Source organism: Chlorocebus sabaeus, chromosome 4, assembly GCF_047675955.1.
Source record: "Chlorocebus sabaeus isolate Y175 chromosome 4, mChlSab1.0.hap1, whole genome shotgun sequence".
Taxonomy (NCBI): domain Eukaryota; kingdom Metazoa; phylum Chordata; class Mammalia; order Primates; family Cercopithecidae; genus Chlorocebus; species Chlorocebus sabaeus.
In genome coordinates this window covers 13,492,593-13,513,925 of record NC_132907.1, presented here as the reverse complement: position 1 = coordinate 13,513,925, position 21,333 = coordinate 13,492,593, and the positions used below count along the sequence as shown (strand labels likewise).

Sequence of the window (21,333 nt, the reverse complement as noted above, 5' to 3'; positions counted from 1 at the left end):
TCCTTGTGTTTGGCTGCAGAAACCTAGCTGAATGGCTCGTTTTAACTTCATTATTTACAAAAGGGTACAAAATATGGTAGAGGTTCTTTATATGCTTGACACTGACCCATATTTCTTACTTAAAATCTTTTTTCTGTATTTAAATGAAAGTTATGGTGTCACCAAACAGGGTAAGTAAGAATTTAGTATATCTGTGTCTAATATTTCTTAATCATCAATTCTAGTTTTATTTAAGTCTAATGAAGCAAAATAAAAGGGTTGCTTGCATGTGAAATGATAGTATGAGCAATTTAAGATATGCACATTTTTAAACTCCAGTTAAATCCCATGGAATCGTACTGAATAGTTTAACTGAGTCTGGCTTAATTCAACTATATTCAAATAGTTTTAGCAATGAGAGACTCTTGGCTTAGATAAAAATTGTTGATGTGAATATTTCAAGAGATTCTTTAGTACAGAAGGCATTTTAAATGCTGCCTCTCATATAGTTTAAACATTTTCTTCACATTCTTTTTTCATAGCATAAAGTTTACCTTCAATGCAAACTGTATTAAGAGGATGTTATCATCTGAATATTTTATGGTGTCCTGTTTTAAAACATATATACCATGGATACTATATATAAGATCAGGGTAACAACTTTAGTGACCTAATATTGAAGAAACCTAGTCTTTTTTAATTATATGTATTTTTAAATGACAAGGCATTTAATCATTTCCCTGCACTTGACAATTACTAATAATTGCAACATCTGTGTCAGAAGTAATTTGTATTCATTTTATGTTTTTATAATACACTAGAGTTATATATTTATCTCACTTCTCTTTGTGGTAGAAATATTTTCTCATTCATTTGAATATCCATGTGCTGTAGTTTGTGTAGTTAAAAAGCTGAATGTATAGAATGGAATGGAATAGAGAGATAAGAAATGAACTGCAGTGTGTAAAACTTCAATAGGAAGGGTGTTTAGTTAGGGTAGGAATAACCCAGTCCTACACAGAAGTATTTTAGTGAAATAATTTAGTGAAGATGTGATGGGATACAAAAGAGAGTTTCTTTCTTGTTTCTATTAGAATAAAAGGGATAAATGTATATGTCTTCTGATTACATAAAAGTATTATTGTCTGGGATTTTTAATTTAAAAAAAAATTCAAGGAACTTCTGTGGAATTTGTCTTAGTAGTTCCTACACTTCTATATTTGTCTTGATTCATAAAATAGATTAGCATATAAGCAACACTGATTCCTCTTCAGTAGGGTTTTTTCTTCTCTGATGGAACAGCAAATGCTAGATATTGTTGCTTCTATACATAGAAGGAAATAGCTTCTTGCAACAGGAGCAATTCAGGAGAAAACAGTTGTTTTCTCCCCTTTAGATGATAGGGTGGGAAGCAGAGTTGGCTCCGTCATAATGGTTTCTCCTCAACACTTCTCGGGTTCAGCCTATGAATGTGTGTTGTGGATTGGGGATAGTTTGAAAACAAATTCTGCAGTATTATTCCTATGGGCAAGGTGGTGAGAAGTGTGGAATTCTTTGTCTTCTTTATGGATCAGTACATCCACAGGCACATTTTCATACTGCCTTGTCACTAAAAGTAAGGCAGCTGCAGTGACAGGACCCTGTCCTGGGACAGTTGAATGCCTCGATCATGAGGCCTCAGAATTTCCTCTTTCCTAGTGCCCAAGACAAGGAGCTTTGCTGATGTATTTCTGATAGCAGAAAAGGCCATTGAGCTTAGTGGTTGGTACCATATGGTAATTTACAATCTAGGAAATATTCTGATGACATGTGCTTTTCAAAGAATGCTAGTTAGAATATTTAGATAGGAGTCCTGAACTTTCTTCAGAGAAGATGTTAAGAAGAAGAACTAAAATTGACCTAATCTGGGTCACATCCCATGAAGGATAAAGGTCTACAGGTGTGGAAGGCTCTTTCTGGTCCTTTCAGTGAGCTATTTCCAACAGAGCCCTCCTATCCAGAGCTTCCCACTCTTGTGCATGGGATGTGGTTAAGCTCTTGTCTCAGTGCCACAGTGGGTAGAGGATGCCATTGCAATATGAAAGGGCTATAAATAATACTCTCTTGTTTTTCTATAAAACAATCTGCTCTAGAACAGATTATAAAGGGGCCAGAAGGAATCTCTTCTCATTTTCTTATTGAATAGAGAGTGTATAAATATTCCCTTACATAAAGGACAATTACTTTTTCTATATAGATCATATATAGAAATAGATCTATAGAAAAAGTAATTAATTCTATATGATATGGCCTTGATTTTTAATTTTTAAATTGTTTTTATATGAAATAGTCTTAATTTTACTCTTTTTGCAGTTCACACAAAGATGAATTCCTGCACTTCAAGATTGCATTGTATATGTGGTTCCTTGCTTCATTTTAAGGACTATGTCATTTTCTTAAATGCGTTGATGAGTCTTTATAACCTCTTTTAATAATGTTAAATTGAATTCATTTTTCTTATTGTTAATACAAAAACAGCAAATTTGAAGACTGAGAACCATATAAGAGGGTGATTGCACTTAATTATGAAAAGATGTGAATCCTTCTTTTTGTGTGTGAGTGTGACCAACCTTGCTATCAATTTCTTCTGTCATACACTGCCAAATTTTCTATTTAAGTATTGTGAAAACTCTGTTTTTTTCAGGTCGAATGAGTGATTTGAGTGTAATTGGTCATCCAATAGATTCAGAATCTAAAGAAGATGAACCTTGTAGTGAAGAAACAGATCCAGTGCATGATCTAATGGCTGAAATTTTACCTGAATTCCCTGACATAATTGAAATAGACCTATACCACAGTGAAGAAAATGAAGAAGAAGAAGAGTGTGCAAATGCTACTGATGTGACAACCACCCCATCTGTACAGTACATAAATGGGAAGCATCTAGTTACCACTGTGCCCAAGGACCCAGAAGCTGCAGAAGCTAGGCGTGGCCAGTTTGAAAGTGTTGCACCTTCTCAAAATTTCTCGGACAGCTCTGAAAGTGATACTCGTCCATTTGTAATAGCTGAAACAGAATTGTCTACTGCTGTGCAACCTAATGGATCTACAGAAACAACTGAATCTCTTGAACTTACATGGAAGCCTGAGACTTACCCTGAAACATCAGAACATTTTTCAGGTGGTGAGCCTGATGTTTTCCCCACAGTCCCATTCCATGAGGAATTTGAAAGTGGAACAGTCATAAAGGGGGCAGAATCAGTCACAGAGAGAGATACTGAAGTTGGTCATCAGGCACATGAACACACTGAACCCGTGTCTCTGTTTCCTGAAGAATCTTCAGGAGAGATTGCCATTGACCAAGAATCTCAGAAAATAGCCTTTGCAAGGCCTACAGAAGTAACATTTGGTGAAGAGGTAGAAAAAAGTACTTCTGTCACATACACTCCTACTGTAGTTCCAAGTTCTGCATCAGCATATGTTTCAGAGGAAAAAGCAGTTACCCTAATAGGAAATCTTTGGCCAGATGACCTGTTGTCTACCAAAGAAAGCTGGGTAGAAGCAACTCCTAGACAAGTTGTAGAGCTCTCAGGCAGTTCTTCAATTCCAGTTACAGAAGGCTCTGGAGAAGCAGAAGAAGATGAAGATACAAAGTTCACCATGGTAACTGATTTATCACAGAGAAATACTACTGATACACTCGTTACTTTAGACACTAGCAGGATAATCACAGAAAGCTTTTTTGAGGTTCCTGCAACCACCATTTATTCAGTTTCTGAACAACCTTCTGCAAAAGTGGTGCCTACCAAGTTTGTCAGTGAAACAGACACTTCTGAGTGGATTTCTAGTACCTCTGCTGAGGAAGAGAAAAGGAAGGAGGAGGAGGGAACTACAGGTACGGCTTCCACAGTTGAGGTATATTCACCTACACAGAGATCGGATCAATTAATTTTACCCTCTGAATTAGAAAGTTCAAATGTAGTTGCATCTAGTGATTCAGGTACCAGGAAAAGTTTTATGTCCTTGACAACACCAACACAGTCTGAAAGGGAAATGACAGATTCTACTCTTGTCTTTACAGAAACAAATACATTAGAAAATTTGGAGGCACAGACCACTGAGCACAGCAGTATGCGTCAACCTGGGGTTCAGGAAGGGCTGACTACTCTCCCAGGTAGTCCTGCCTCTCTCTTTATGGAGCAGGGCTCTGGAGAAGCTGCTGCTGACCCAGAAACCACCACTGTTTCTTCATTTTCATTAAATTTAGAGTATGAAATTCAAGCCAAAAAGGAAGCAGCTGGCACTTTGTCTCCATATGTGGAAACTACATTCTCCACTGAGCCAACAGGACTGGTTATGAGTACAGTAATGGACAGAGAAGTTGCTGAAAATATAAGCCAAACATCCAGGGAAATATTGATTTCAGAACGATTAGGAGAACCAAATCATGGGGCAGAAATAAGGGGCTTTTCCACAGGTTTTCCTTTGGAGGAGGATTTTAGCGGTGACTTTAAAGAATACTCAACAGTGTCTCATCCCATAGCAAAAGAAGAAACAGTAATGATGGAAGGCTCTGGAGATGCAGCATTTAGGGATACCCAGACTTCACCATCTACAGTACCTACTTCAGTTCACATCAGTCACATATCTGACTCAGAAGGACCCAGTAGCACCATGGTCAGCACTTCAGCCTTCCCCTGGGAAGAGTTTACATCCTCAGCTGAGGGCTCAGGTGAGCAACTGGTCACAGTCAGCAGCTCTGTTGATCCAGTGCTTCCCAGTGCTATGGGAAGGTTTTCTGGTACAGCTTCCTCCATTATTGATGAAGGATTGGGAGAAGTGGATACTGTCAATGAAATTGATAGAAGATCCACCATTTTACCAACAGAAGTGGAAGGTACGAAAGCCCCAGTAGAAAAGGAGGAAGTAAAGGTCAGTGGCACAATTTCAACAAACTTTCCCCAAACTATGGAGCCAGCCAAATTATGGTCTAGGCAAGAAGTCAACCCTGAAAGACAAGAAATTGAAAGTGAAACAACATCAGAGGAACAAATTCAAGAAGAAAAGTCTTTTGAATCCCCCCAAAACTCTCCTGCAACAGAACAAACAATCTTTGATTCACAGACATTTACTGAAACTGAACTCAAAACCACAGGTTATTCTGTACTAACGACAAAGAAAACTTACAGCGATGATAAAGAAATGGAGGAGGAAGGCACTTCCTTAGCTAACATGTCTACTCCAGATCCAGTTGCAAATGGCATGGAATCTTTTACAACTCTCCCTGAAGCTACTGAAAAGTCACATTTTTTCTTAGCTCCTGCCTTAGTGACTGAATCTATACCAGCTGAACATGTAGTCACAGATTCACCAATCGAAGAGGAAGAAAGTACAAAACATTTTCCCAAAGGCATGAGACCAACAATTCAAGAGTTAGATACTGAGCTCTTATTCTCTGGACTGGGATCAGGAGAAGAAGTTTTACCTACTCTACCAACAAAGTCAGTGAATGTTACTGAAGTGGAACAGATTAGGAACACATTCTATCCCCACAGTTCTCAAGTGGAAAGTACCTCAAGTGACAAAACTGAAGACTTTAACAGAATGGAAAATGTGGCAAAAGAAGTTGGACCACTCGTGTCTCAGACAGACATCTTTGAAGGTAATGAGTCAGTAACCAGCACAACCTTAATAGAAATTTTAAGTGACACTGGAGCAGAAGGACCCACGGTGGCACCTCTCCCTTTCTCCGCGAACATCGGACATCCGCAAAATCAGACTCTCAGATGGGCAGAAGAAATCCAGACTAGTAGACCACAAACCATAACTGAACAAGACTCTAACAAGAATTCTTCAACAGCAGAAATTAACGAAACAACAACCTCATCCACTGATTTTCTGGCTAGAGTTTATGGGTTTGAAATGGCCAAAGAATTTGTTACATCAGCACCAAAACCATCTGATATGTTTTATGAACCTTCTGGAGAAGGATCTGGAGAAGCGGATATTGTTGATTCATTTCACACTTCTGCAACTACTCAGGCAATCAGACAAGAAAGCAGCACCACGTTTGTTTCTGATGGGTCACTGGAAAAACATCCTGAGGTGCCAAGCACTAAAGCTGTTACTGCTGATGGATTCCCAACAGTTTCAGCGATGCTGCCTTTTCATTCAGAGCAGAACAAAAGCTCCCCTAATCCAACTAGCACACTGTCAAATACAGTGTCATATGAGAGGTCCACAGACGGTAGTTTCCAAGACCATTTCAGGGAATTTGAGGATTCCACCTTAAAACCTAACAGAAAAAAACCCAGCGAAAATATTATTATAGACCTGGACAAAGAGGACAAGGATTTGATATTGACAATTACAGAGAGTACCATCCTTGAGATTCTACCTGAGCTGACATCAGATAAAAATACTATCATAGATATTGATCATACTAAACCTGTATATGAAGATATTCTTGGAATGCAAACAGATATAGATCCAGAGGTACCATCAGAACCACATGACAGTAATGATGAAAGTAATGATGACAGCACTCAAGTTCAAGAGATCTATGAAGCAGCTGTCAACCTTTCTTTAACGGAGGAAACATTTGAAGGCTCTGGTGATGTTCTGGCTAGCTACACTCAGGCAACACATGATGAATCAATGACTTATGAAGATAGAAGCCAACTAGATCACATGGACTTTAACTTCACAACTGGGATCCCTGCTCCTAGCACAGAAACAGAACTAGACATTTTACTTCCCACGGCAACATCTCTGCCAATTCCTCGTAAGTCTGCCACAGTTATTCCAGAGACTGAAAAAATAAAAGCTGAAGCAAAAGCCCTGGATGACATGTTTGAATCAAGCACTTTGTCTGATGGTCAAGCTATTGCAGACCAAAGTGAAATAATACCAACATTGGGCCAATTTGAAAGGACCCAGGAGGAGTATGAAGACAAAAAACATGCGGGTCCTTCTTTTCAGCCAGAATTCTCTTCAGGAGTCGAGGAGGCATTAGTAGATCATACTCCCTATCTAAGTATTGCTACTACTCACCTTGTGGATGAGAGTTTAACAGAGGTGCCTAATGTGATGGAAGGATCCAATGCCCCATATTACACGGATACAACATTAGCAGTTTCAGCATTTGCAAAGTTGTCTTCTCAGACACCGTCATCTCCGCTCACTATCTACTCAGGCAGTGAAGCCTCTGGACACACAGAGATCCCCCAGCCCAGTGCTCTGCCAGGAATCGATGTCGGCTCATCTGTAATGTCTCCAGAGGATTCTTTTAAGGAAATTCATGTAAATATTGAAGCGACTTTCAAACCATCAAGTGAGGAATACCTTCACATAACTGAGCCTCCCTCTATATCTCCTGACACAAAATTAGAACCTTCAGAAGAGGATGGTAAGCCTGAGTTATTAGAAGAAACGGAAGCTTCTCCCACAGAACTTATTGCTGTGGAAGGAACTGAGATTCTCCAAGATTTCCAAAACAAAACCGATGGTCAAGTTTCTGGAGAAGCAATCAAGATGTTTCCCACCATTAAAACACCCAAAGCTGGAACTGTTATTACAACTGCCAATGAAATTGAATTAGAAGGTGCTACACAGTGGCCACACTCTACTTCTGCTTCTGCCACTTACGGGGTCGAGGCAGGTGTGATGCCTTGGCTGAGTCCACAGACTTCTGAGAGGCCCACGCTTTCTTCTTCTCCAGAAATAAATCCTGAAACTCAAGCAGCTTTAATCAGAGGGCAGGATTCCACAGTAGCAGCATCAGAACAGCAAGTGGCAACGAGAATTCTTGATTCCAATAATCAGGCAACTGTAAGCCCGGTGGAATTTAATACTGAGGTTGCAACACCACCATTTTCCCTTCTGGAAACTTCTAATGAAACAGATTTCCTGATTGGCATTAATGAAGAGTCAGTGGAAGGCACGGCAATCTATTTACCAGGTAAGATCACAACATTGATAAATCTGTTTCCAAACCTGGAAACAGTCCCTTGGTGCTAATATTTATATGTATATAATTTTTATTGTGATGTTAAATCAATGGAGAGTTTCATGTTATTCACATAACAGCAGGCCAGGCCACAGTATTGAGTTCATAATGAGATGAAATGACAGTAAGTATAGATTAGTTTTGGACGTTAAAGTAGACTTTGTATTTTACTGGGTTTTAGAAATAATATACAATTACAACATGGAAAAGATGAAATTATTAATGTTATAAAAATTCAATTTGTTTTTACTCACAACTAGAGTATTGCTTTGTCATATGTCTCATAGTTATACATCTTAGGTTTAAAAGTAGATAAAAAGTCCTATTTTTAAAAACCCTCTCATTGATGGATGCTATTGGTGCAGTATCAAAATCTGTCAGACCTTTAACATTTGAGAGTAGTAAATAGCTCTAATAACTATTTCAGAGTTTGTGCAGTATCAATATCAGCTCATACTTGTATGCAGTGTCCTTGTTTAAGACAGTTTACATAATGCATCAAACACAGTGCCTACCAGTAGTGAGTAGTCATTTATTATATAAACATATTGCCTATTGAGAGAAGTTTTCTGCTTATTTACTGAATGTATGGAAAGCATGAATTTGATACTGATTCATATAAACCGTCTCTTCTGATTGTCACAAAAAGGCTATATAAGCCCTATGTGAAAGGGTAAGAGGTGAAGATTCAGAGAGGTTCAGTAACTTGCCCAAGGTGGCACAGCCACCTTGTGGTAAAAGTAGGATTTGAACCCAGCTTAGCTCTACTCTAAAGTCCATAGTCCTTTCACTGCTCTTTGCTGGTTTCAGTATAGTATAAAAATAAACAATTGATATTAAATAATATATGAACCAGGAATCTTGGAATATTTACTTTGTAGAATTTATTTTCGTCTTAATCTAGCCTGAGAATGTTAAGAAATCAGTTCTAATGGTATTTTCCCAGAATGTTATTATTTAAATTAACAATGTTAGTGGAATCCACAAATAGACATTACCAGCTAGCTGCTACCTGGAAAAAGAGAAAAAAAATCCGTACTTTAATGTCTGTCTTGGTTGAAAATATATGTTTTATTTTAATTAATATGTTTTATGCCATGACTATCATTAAAATTATTCTTCTGATCATATCAATGTTACCTTTTGTGGCACCAATGCTTTATTTTGATGTGCTTCAGAAAGAGTAAAATAGTCAGAAAGTACAATGTTTACTAAATGGCTTGAAATATTTTGAGGAAAATTGATCAAAGGTAGTTGACATTGGTTTTTTTGTTATCACTGTGTTTAATCTGTAAATGATAATCTCGTAATTTGGCTAATATTTATTGTTTTTTTAATTTAGGTCAATATACTTCAGTTTGTTAAAAATATGCTATAAAAATAACTGGTAATAACTAGGTACATATAGAGTTAAGTTTGATGAATGAGAAATATGTACCAATTATCCAGTTTGCAATATTTACCAAGAATTATAGTTTGCGTCTTCATTGCAAAACAAATGGTCTCTTTAGCTTCATTCAGTAAACAGCAGCTCATATGGGATTACCTGGTCTATCTGTTGCAGATTCAGCTTTCAGAGGTTAATATGAACTGTTTAGGGGAGAATAACATTTATAAAAACAGAAGTTTCCTTTTAATTGGAACGACTTCCAGTTCACAGAAAGACTCATTCAGTCCTTGTCTCATAGTCTCAGCGTGGTGTCTAGTGTCAGTGGTGGGAATAGTAGTAGTACTTCTTCACATTTGTGTGGCACATCACAGTCTGATAAAGCACTTTCACATAGTGTCATTTGGATTCAGCACAAAGGGCAGCATGTGGCTACGGCGTGTGTTAACTGCAGCCTTGTCGTCCTGGCAGCGTACTTGTACTTTCAGATCCAGAAAGCTAAAAGTGTTAGGGAGGTTTCAAACAGTTTTGGAACTACAGAAAAAGTGTCTTAGAAAATTCGGGGAAGTTTGTGGAGCAGTTGATGTACTCATGTGAGTTAACCTAATTTTAATGTGAATCCCAAACATGGGAATGAGTTCCTATCCAGGTTTATATTCATCCAGAATTTACTGAACAGTCAGAATTTGAGTGTGACTTTCTGGTGTGGGGAAGCCTCCGTTATCTTTTATAGCAGTACCTTGTTTATCCTAATATTCTTTAAGCTAATGTTTCATAAGAAGTTAGACATCTTTCTTCTTTTACGTGTAATTATTTCAGGGTTTCAGGACTTAAGATTCTTGAAAATATGGGTGTATTCCATAGATAATCTAGTTTATTTCAATTATTTTGTAAAACTTTCAACTCTTATTTGGATCTTTGAACATTTGGAAATGTAAGCAGTTCTGAAACAATATACAAAGAATAAGTATAAACTCAATGAAAATACACTTGCCCAAGCAATATTGCAGTGTAAAATATATGCTTCAAGTGGTATAAAAGTATTTGCACTTAGAAAATATATTTAAACTGTTTGTCCTCATAAATTTATGTCTTCAACCTTCATATTTATCTCCCAGGAGTGTCAGTTTTATTTGTATTTTAATAAGAAAATTATAATAAAAACTTGGTGTTTCATTTTAGGTGAGGTTTTTGTATTTGGGTTTGTTTTTCTACAGTAGAGTTTAATCCATGTGTTGCTTTTCTTCAAGTATAGTTTAAAGGAGTACATTTGGAACGTGTTTTTGGAAAAAGCATATTAATGTAGCAGAAGAGACTTCAGTGCACACTTTCGAAGAAAAACAGTTTCTGAGCATTAAGTGGTAAAAGGCAATAATAATTCAAATGATGATAACAAGCCAACCTGCTAAAAAGAATGCATGTTCTGTGTATCCAGCCATTTCACATGAACTAACCCCATTTAAAAGAATACATTTTCCATTCACTGTGCACATATGTGTAATCATTTTTGACTAAAATCAATTGCCATTATCATGCCAACTAAATCTGCAGTAGAATATATTAGTTGCCAGATACAGTACAAAAAATATCATTTAAGAGTAATCATGATTGAATCCCAGAAATGAATAGATGCAATTTGTAACAATTAGTTATAATGCCAAGAAACACTCCAGATAGTAAAGTTAATGTTAATTTTTATACGTAGTAACTCTAAATTGCTATGGTAAAGCCTATAATATGGTAGCAATATGGGGCATTTTATGCTAAAATACACTGAAACATTAGAGATGGGCCTAATTGCTTTTCTTACTTTCCTGAATATGGTAGGACCTGATCGTTGCAAAATGAACCCGTGCCTTAACGGAGGCACCTGTTATCCTACTGAAACTTCCTATGTATGCACCTGTGTGCCAGGATACAGTGGAGACCAGTGTGAACTTGGTAAGATGGTACTTGACTGAAAGGGTGCAGTTCTTTCACAGAAGATATATTGGGGGAGAATTTATGCTGTCGAATCAATCAGAGATTTCAGAGAAACCCATGTGTAGATTAATTATATGTTAAATGAAGTTAAAATCTGAGGGTAATTAACTAGGGGCTGGAAAATGGGTACAGATGTTCACTGAATTCTGTTAACATATCCAAGACTCAGTGAGGCCTGCTGAGTCTTTTTGTGGTTTTTACAGGTAGAATTTACAAATGTAAAGATGCATAAATATTAACAAAAATGTGCATCTATCCCCCAAATCTGCATATAAATAAAAATCAATTTCAGTATAAAAATCTTTTTAGAAAGCTAGACTTAAAAATTAGGAAAATAATAAAAAGTAGAGAGCTTAGTCCCTAGTTTTCGGGTAAGTTTTTCTTGTCATTTGGAATGGAAAAGACCCTTCCCTGACTCCCAGGAACCAGCCCAACGTGCCTCTGCCCCAGGGAGCTGTGCAATTGCTGTTTCCTGCCTCTCTTGGATCCAAGGAATATAATTGACCCTTACATATTCTTATTTAGGCATCCTTCTCTTTAAAGAAAAAAGAAGGCACCAGTGTTGATTTGGCTACATATAGACCTCACTTCTGAGAAAAGAATGATGAAATATGTTGTCTAGATGTTCCTTTTAGAGATATTATGAAGGTTTGCTTGATTTGCTTACAATGGTTGAGTAAAGAAAGCTCACCAATAACACTTTAAATTATACATAAATATTGGGATACAATCCCAACATTCATATTAAAAGAGTACTTAAAAAAAAAAGTCAACGAGGCCGGGGCGGTGGTTCAAGCCCATGACCCCAGCACTTTGGGAGGGCAGGGTGGGCGAATTGCTTGATCCCAGAAGTTCGAGACTAGCCTGAGCAACATGGCAGAACACCACCTCTGAAAAGACAAAAAAAAAAAAAAAAAAAAAAAAACCCAAAAATTAACCATGCCTGTAGTCCCAGCTACTTGGGAGGCTGAGGTGGAAAGATAGATTGAGCCCAGAAGGTCGAGGCTGCAGTGAGCCGTGTTCATGCTACTGCACTCCAGGCTGGGTGACAAAGTGTCTGGCACTCAGCAAGCACCATAAACGTGTTTGGTATTATTACTATATAATAGCATCATTACTAAGACCATTTCTTCAGGTAAGAATACATTACATGACTGAGAAATTTAACTTGCTTTGTTTATTCATTTAGAACTATTCTTAAACATTAAATTTTTAGTGTAATTGCAAAATGCTATGGAAATAAAGTCACTAATTTCATCAGGGGAGATCATATGTAGAAAGATTAGAATCTGTGTAGAAAGATTTATTTGACATAGATTTTAAAGTTGGGAAGATTTGACAGGTGGTGGAGGGAGATATGGACACAACAAACAAAAGCACAGAGGCCAAAAGCTACAGAAGGCATTTGAATGATGGCCTGGATCCAGGTATGCCTACTTAGGGGTTTGGGAGAGAGGGACATATTGGGAGACAGTACCAGAAAGCAGGTTGGGTCTAGAAAGCCCTGACGGTCTAAGGAGGTCCTGAGTTCAGGATACCGAGTAGTGTTACTTCACACTCTAGTCAAGTGATTCTGAGACCTTAGCAGGCATCAGAGGGCTGGTAAAACAGATTGTTGTCTCCACCTCAAAGTACATGATTCAGTAGATTTGGGGTAGAATTGCAAATGTGGATTTTTAACATTCTTAGGTGATGCTGATGCTGTGGTCCAGGGAGCTCACCTTGAGGACTGCTGCCCTGGGCAATTGGGATCCATGGAATGTTTGGAAGTAAAAGAATAAAATTATCATGACTGTGTTGAAAAAAGATGACATTTAGCAGAGTGATGGATATATTGGAGAGGAAAGGGCCCAGGGATGGTGAGGCCAGTTAGATACTTTGAGTATTCCATGTGCGAAGTAATCAGAGAATGAGCCATGATTGGAGGTGGGAAGGCTGGGGGTGTTGGTTCTTCATTAGTTTTGGGGCTTATCTGATTCATTTATTAGCAGTGGAGACAATGACCCTACTCTGAATACCTTTGACATTTTCTTAGGGTTGCTAAATTTAGGAAATAAAAATTCAGGATGGCCACTTATATTTGAGTTTCAAGTAAAAAAGGAATAACTTGATAGTATAGGTTTGCCTTAAATATAGCACGGACATACTTATGCTAAAAAATTGTACTTTTTTAAAATCTGAAATTCAAATTTAACTGGCTGTCTTGTATGTTGTCTTGTAACCTCACACTAAATGGAATTCTTTGATACTTTTTGAAAGTATTTTGTGAGCTTTTACTATTTTGTTTCAGATTTTGATGAATGTCACTCTAATCCCTGTCGGAATGGAGCCACTTGTGTTGATGGTTTTAACACATTCAGGTGCCTCTGCCTTCCAAGTTATGTTGGTGCACTTTGTGAACAAGGTAAGAGTTATTGCAACATTTGTGTGATGAACATTATTGATGTTTTTTAGCAATTTTGGCCTCAATGCATATTCTTTCCTGCAGTGGAAATTCACATTTCCTTAGGTTTCCTTATTCATGGATAGTTCAAAATGTCTGAGTCATAGTGTTGACTTGATTATGGTTGTTTAGCTGATAGACTGGAATTGCAGGCAGGCACACTGAGCTGAATTTAAAGACATCCAGCCAATAGAAGGAATATTGTCATATGTATTTTTCTTGGGGACAAGCTAAGCACTGACCTTACTGTGGCTTGTGTATGAAGGAGTACTGAATTCAATGCTAGCAGTTTTTATTTTCTCCTTCTAAGCACTTGATACTCAATGGACTTATTTTTCATAGTCAATCGTATCTGGAGAATGAGTTGATATAGTTGTTAGAATACATTTGCCTTGGCACATGCTAAGTAGAAGATATTGTGAATCTGCTCACCAGGAAATTTTCCTACTAAAGAAAGGTTGACTTTTTCTGAATGAAAGAAAGCCCTATGTTCACGACGGCTTGAATCTCATGATCCCTGTAATTTGCATTTTATGGCCAACCTGAGAGTATATTTTGGGTGGTTAATGGGAGCATTTCTTGGTCCATCAATAAGAAACAGATTGCGTGCTAAGCACACTCAGCTTTGGAATGTCGATTTCCTCTACTTAAACTCGTACAGTGGTTTGGCTTTGATAAAAGTGTTCAGTGCCAAACTTCCATTCCACCAGACAAACTGAAAATGCATTAGACACTCAGGCACATTGGTCTGGTCCCACATTCTGCTTCATGGTGTTAATCTGGACGTCACTGCAATGAATGCAAATCCAAAAGGAGCATGTATTGAATTGCCATTCCAAGTGGATGGATGATGGCTACATTTTTAGGTGTTGGTTTTTTCTTTTTTTATTGCATAGGGTGAATCTGTTTGTTTTAGGTTTTGAATATAAAGATAGACCAAGCAAGATCCTCTTCTTAAAGTAGAAACATTAGAAAGATGGCGTTTGTTGAAGAAAACAAAAGCCTGAGACAGTTGAGACATTGCAATATGTTAAACATGATTCTGGCTTCTGTTAGTTCCAAGTACAAGAAGCAATTCAAAAAATCATTTGTTCAACATGGCACCTACTGTCTTCCAGGCACCGTTCTGGGCATTGGAGATAGAAATACGAACAAAACAAAGTCCCTGATCCTGGTGACTTAGCATAACTCTTGGCAGAGAAGAAAATGTAATACTTTACAGACTATCAAATGCATCCTGGAACATTTCATTTGGTTGGCGTGGCATTTCTATGCATTAAATGGGCTAGAAATTAAGGCTCAGAGAAAAAAAAGTGATGTGTTTAATGTCACACAGCTAGTAAATCATACAGTGGGAAAAGTGAACCTAAATGGCTTAACTCTACAGCCCAAGTTTCTCTGAATATCTTCACACTTCTACAGTAACTCTCAAAGATAAACCCTGTATTTATATGTTTATCTGATGGATTGAGTAGTAACAGATTTTTGGAAGGGACTTTGGTGCTGTTGACCTTTTCTCTTTCTTTTCAAAAGAATATTGAAAGTAAAAAGTGTTAATTAATTTTATTTCTGGTGCCACCTAACTTTCAGGTACTTTCTATTTTATTTTCAAGCAAGTTTGATTTTCATGCACATTCTTTGCTGAGAAACATCGATCCCAGTCTGTTTATGCAGTGCAGCTGTGCTCCTGTGATTTATTGCCAGGATACTGAAAGATTTTTTTCTCCTCTTTTCAGGTTGCCTAAGAACAAATGTTTTCTTCATTAACAGCAATTTTGTTGTCTAAACAATTTTCTATCCAAAGTTCGGTGATGACCGTGTCGGTGTTCCTTCAGCTGACATTTTCTGTTCTCTGCACTAGTAACTTCCCAAGTCACAGTTACTCTGAAATGGGGGACACATTTTGGTGCAATAATTACAGATACACAATCTAGAAAAGGCTATTGGAACAGTAGAGAGGCAGTTCTGGCTGCACAAACTGCCCTGGCCAAAGTCAGTGATACAGCTTGCCTAGTGAGAAGCATAGAGGATGGGCACTTTCTTAGGACTTGACAGCTATATGTCAGAGATGGTGAAAACATTACCTGTACAGCATCAAAAGAATACATTTTTGGTGAAATCGTTTGTGATAGTTTCACCTTCTATGTTGATGAACAGGAGCTGTGCGCACTACAAATCTGGGTTTGTATTATAATCTATTGAAACAACCTATTTTTTTTGTAACCTCTTTAAAACCTATAGGAGTTTTAAAGCATAAGATGTCTTTCCATACATTGAATGATTTTTAGGAAAATGTCATCCACAAGGGTTGCCTTTTAATAAATAAAAAGAGTTTCACATAATTTTTAGGTAAGGTTGAGAAAACAAATAGACTATTTCTATGAATAATATCTCTTATCAGAATAGCATCCTGGGAGATGCAGCTTGACACATTATCCTTCATTACATATTTGTTGAATTCATGAATAATAAAATTTAAGTGGCCAGGCATGGTGGCTCACGTCTGTAATCCCAGCACTTTGGGAGGCCAAGGCGGGTGGATCACCTGAGGTCAGAAGTTCGAGACCAGCCTGGCCAACATGGCGAAACCCCACCTCTACTAAAAGTACAAAAATTAGCCGGGTGTGGTGGTGAGCACCTGTAATCTCAGCTAATCAGGAAGCAGAGGCAGGAGAATAGCTTGAACCTGGGAGGCAGAGGTTGCAGTGAGCAGAGGTCATGCCACCACACTCCAGCCTGGGTGACAAGAGCGAGACTCCATCTCAAAAAAAAAAAAAAAAAAAAAATGTAAGTGAATCAATGTGGATAGTTGGCTTTATTTTTTTTTACACAAAAACCATTCTAAGTGGTTTTTGTAGATATATTTGTAATCATTGGGAAGCTATGATTTAGATAGTACAAATAAATACATTCTCCCAGTTTGGTTTTAACAGAAACTCTGCCTCTGTTTATTGGACCTGTGTTCTGATAGGAATGTATGCATCTGCTAACTGAGACTGGCATTGTTAGTAGTGATGTCGTCACTCATCTACATTTTGTGATCATCTGGGTTTTCTTGTTTAGGAGGAAAAATACTTAATGATAAACTATTTAGAAGACAAAAAGGGCTGGGTGTGATAGCTCACGCCTGTAATCCCAGCACTCTGGGAGGCCAAGGCAGGTGGATCACCTGAGGTCAGGTGTTCAAGACCAGCCTGGGCAACATGGTGAAACCCCGTCTCCACCAAAAAATACAAAAATTAGCCAGGCATGGTGGTGCATGCCTGTAGTCCCAGCTTCTAGGGAGGCTGAGGCAGGAGACTCGCTTGAACCCAGGAGGCGGAGGTTGCAGTGAGCCAAGATCATGCCACTGCACCCCAGCCTGGGTGACAAAGTGAGACTTCATCACACACACACACACACACACACAAGACAAAAAGGGGAAACCAAACTAAAACCAATTGGGGTAATAGCAGATAAGAAAGGGTATGTAGAAAAGTTTTTTCTGATGTATTATTCAAGAGGTTAAGATCCTTCAGAATTGTACATCGTGTATCTTAAGTTAAATGATGATGTCCACGGTTAAGGAGAGTTATATGCCATTACAAATCACATTATTTACATTGGCATAAGAATGTTCTAAAAAAATGTTTGATTCTCCTCCTCTGTAAACTAATACCCTCATATAGGAAGAGCTGTGTTCTTCCTACCCCTCTCACCTTACCTCTAAATTCTTACAAATGAACTTCCCCAAAGTGAAAACACTACATCCAAGTAGCCAAAATGTGCTTCATTTTGAGGCACTGAGTGCTACTTTTATACCAAACCATCTAGCTGTGTCTTGAGTCCTTTCCTATGAGACTTGGTGATCTCCAAACAACACTTTAATAAACGCAAAACTTCCAGTGCACATTACTCAAAAGAATTAGTCAGCTGGCTGCAACTAAACAACAGGCCTGATAGACTAAACTGAAATAAATACTGTGCTCAGATAAGCTGCATCTGTTGTGTGAGTATGGTTTTAATCACTGAAGCCAGGAAAGAAATGAAATCTTTCAGAATTCATACTTTCCCACGGTTATAGAAAGAGGAGTAACAGGAATGAGAGTCAAGAGACAATCTGAGTTTCAATCTGGCCACCAAAACTAACATATAAAGCAAACATTTATTTAATTTAGTATAGTCATGTTTTCTTCTATTAATCAGCACATTTGGGTGGGGGGAGATACTTATTAGGTCCTCTGGAAGGTTTTCTTGGTGCCTGAAATTCTATAAACTTTGCAGTTTTGTTAGTTTTTATATGCAACAACTTCAATATAATTGTGGGGTGTATTTTGTGAAAGTCAAAATTATTTCTACTGATTATGATTTAATATATAGTGTAACCCCACCTGTGGATGAGTGATTCTGTGGGAGGACTGCCAATGAAGAATACAGTTGCTGTGAACAAGGCTACTTTCCTGTGGAATTATGTAAAAATTGGCAACCTAGAAAGTGTAGCTGATACTGCCAGTGTAAAATTTAGATATATTTGAAAAATATTTTCATCTCACTGGAATATCAGTTATAGTGTGCTTATTGTGAAACACTCACACACACACACACACACACACATATGTATATGACCTGGTGGAATGGGAGGATGAGTTAAATAATTTAGTTTATTTTATTTTTAATAAACTTAAAATCTTGATGCATTTTCATTGGGCGTTACCTATCTTACCTTTCTTTTTAGGAAGAAGGCATACGGCTCTAGTTATATCCCAAAAGGTACCTATTCATAAAGGATTTTTTTCTCTTTATCAGTTTCCTATGACAAGAGCCTGTGACTTCTCAGATATCTCTTTGGGAAGTGGGAGAGGACTACTTCCAGAACCTTTGAAGTTGTTATGCAAATAGGGCATTCATAATCCTATTAGCCGGAATTCTTATCTATCACTTGAATGAGTCTCTTAGAAAAGTTGTGTTGGTAAGGAATTAGCCCCAGTTGCTTCACAAGTAAGTCAGCCAACACTATAGCCGCCCACGAGATTTTGGCTGGCCCCTCTTCCAGTTTTCTCTGGCTTTAATCAAGGAAGTTGCTGTTAGATGCTGCCTTTGCAGTCCAAAGATGTACAGCCATCCACTTCACACGAATCAGTTGGGCTAACTTTATAATAATTTCTTTGTCATCATGACCAAATTTTATGAATCAGTTACTTCAGGGACATGGCACAGATACTGGCTTGGGTATCCTATTAACACTTGGATCAGGGTGCCAAGTTTGAATGATGTGTGTGTGTTTAATAAGCTCCTGCCTGTTTCTTCTCAGACACCGAGACATGTGACTATGGCTGGCACAAATTCCAAGGGCAGTGCTACAAATACTTTGCCCATCGACGCACATGGGATGCAGCTGAACGGGAATGCCGTCTGCAGGGTGCCCATCTCACAAGCATCCTGTCTCACGAAGAACAAATGTTTGTTAATCGTATGTACCAAATAGACATGAGTTTCCGGGAACGTCACTCTTTCTCATCACTCTCTTAGTTTTGTCTGTGTGCAAGTGAAAAGAAGTAGCTTTTTCAATCATAATACAACTTATCAAATCCCTCATCTGTGGGTTACTTAAAATCATCTCGCCTATGTTAAGTCCCCCATTTTGGGAAACATTCAACTATAATATATGTAGGCATTGGTTAGTCGGCCGGCAGTAATGGTTGAAACACTTGCTATAGGTTGAATCATAAGAAATTGCTATTTGATAATTTTTAAATTTACAAAAACAGCCAATTCTTATGGCTCAATAGAATTCTTACTGTGGTTATACTTTCATAGTCTCTATTTTGAATATTTATATGCCTGTCTAAAATTACAGTTACTTTCAGTTATTTTTGTCCTGCTAATTAAAATTGAATTGTTAATAACAGTACTCTAATCTTACCTTTTGGGCATATTGATTCTCATTCAAGTTTCTAAATATTTTAAACTGTGGAAAGTGAGCTACATCCTAAGAACTTGAATAGGTGGAGATTGAAAGCTAATGAAACTTAATATCAGAGCTGTTTAATAACTCCTTCAACTGCAGCAAAAAGGAGGGCAAATAGTTTTCATGTAGCAATATGTAGAAATTTGTTGCTCATAAAGCATTTTTTTTAGGAGATAGTGTCTCACGATATTGTCCAGGCTTGTCTTGAACTACTGGCCTCAAGTAATCCTCCCACCTCTGCTTCCCAAAGTGCTGGGATTATAGGCGTAAGCCACCATTCCCAGCCTCATGAAGCATTGTTTGATGTTCTATTAAATATTTTCTCATGATGCCTACCATCTTTTAGAAGTTTGTTAATTTGTAATCTGGATAGAGGTTCATTTAACTTTACTGTGTGATATCCTTGCCAGTGACTCACCTCGTGGTAAAAGTAAATATTTTTGAGGATAAATTTGTAGAACTGTCTAGGTGTTCACTAATTAAAATGCTTTGAAAAAAAAAACACATGGCCTCCAAAATGAGGGTAGCATGGATAAGATCTGGCACATTTCACTGGGGCACTGAATTTTTGCCAATGGCATCACTTAACAACAACAACAACAGAAAAATAGAACATTTCTATCATGAGTGAGGATGGAAAAAAAGTTAATTATAGTAAATTGCTAGGGAAATTATTGTCTATGTCATACTTTAATGCTTCACAGTGTTTGCACATTAACTTTTTCATTTAAAGCACGTTGGGCAGAAGAACAAAAGATAGACTAGGAGAGATTTTTATGAGCAACTAAATAAACATGATTCATGCTGAAAATAATTTTCTTTGATATATTTTCATCCATATATGGAAAAGTAGTACCAATATCTGTGTGGTTTCCTATCCCTTAGGTGTGGGCCATGACTATCAGTGGATAGGCCTTAATGACAAGATGTTTGAGCATGACTTCCGCTGGACTGATGGCAGCACACTGGTAAGATGTCCTTGAAAATGATGTCAAGTTCTACCTTCTGGAAATTTGGTACTGTGCACTGATTGCACATTACAGAGGGTGCATTAGACTGGAGACAAGTGACTTGCTCAAGGTCACTCAGTGAAACAGGGAAAGGTTAGAAGAGTTCCAAGCTAACTGATCCAACATCCAGTTCTCTCTTCAATGGTTGTGGTTCTCTTTAAAAGAGGAGTGTACTAGATTTCCATCAAACCAGAAAACCAGACAATTAGTACAATTACCTTGGGTCTGTCTTTCAGATGGTTATCTTTGCTTTCTCTAGCTTCAGAGCAAGAAGAGAAGAATAAATGTAGGAGAAAAGTCCTTTTAAAAAAAATACCGATCCCTCTTAAAAATTGCACTGGAAATCTGCTATAAGGCATGGCACATTTCCAAGCAAAAATATGCATTTATTTTTATCTTAAAGAAGATTGTTGATATGATCTTATGAATCTCTGCTGACTAATTACATATTTCAACTGGTTTTCTATATTTTGAAGAAAGAAGTAATTTGGAAATGCTGGCCACAACTTTGAGAAGGCTATAATAGGTTCTTAGAACAGGTGAAGCTGTTTTGAGTCACTCCTACTAAACTCAAATAAATCTAATTTCTTAGAAAGA

At 37.6% G+C, this 21,333-nt stretch overlaps 1 protein-coding gene across 2 annotated transcripts in view; it reads left to right on the top strand.

The window, feature by feature from the left end:
- VCAN (versican) overlaps positions 1-21,333 on the top strand; it is a 110,939-nt gene that overhangs the window by 62,537 nt on the left and 27,069 nt on the right. For both annotated transcript variants that reach the window (XM_007977402.3, XM_007977392.3), the window contains 5 exons: positions 2,663-7,918; positions 11,181-11,294; positions 13,627-13,740; positions 19,070-19,228; positions 20,612-20,694. In XM_007977402.3, the coding sequence (XP_007975593.3) occupies positions 2,663-7,918; positions 11,181-11,294; positions 13,627-13,740; positions 19,070-19,228; positions 20,612-20,694 (5,726 nt within the window). The remainder of the gene's footprint in view (positions 1-2,662; positions 7,919-11,180; positions 11,295-13,626; positions 13,741-19,069; positions 19,229-20,611; positions 20,695-21,333) is intronic.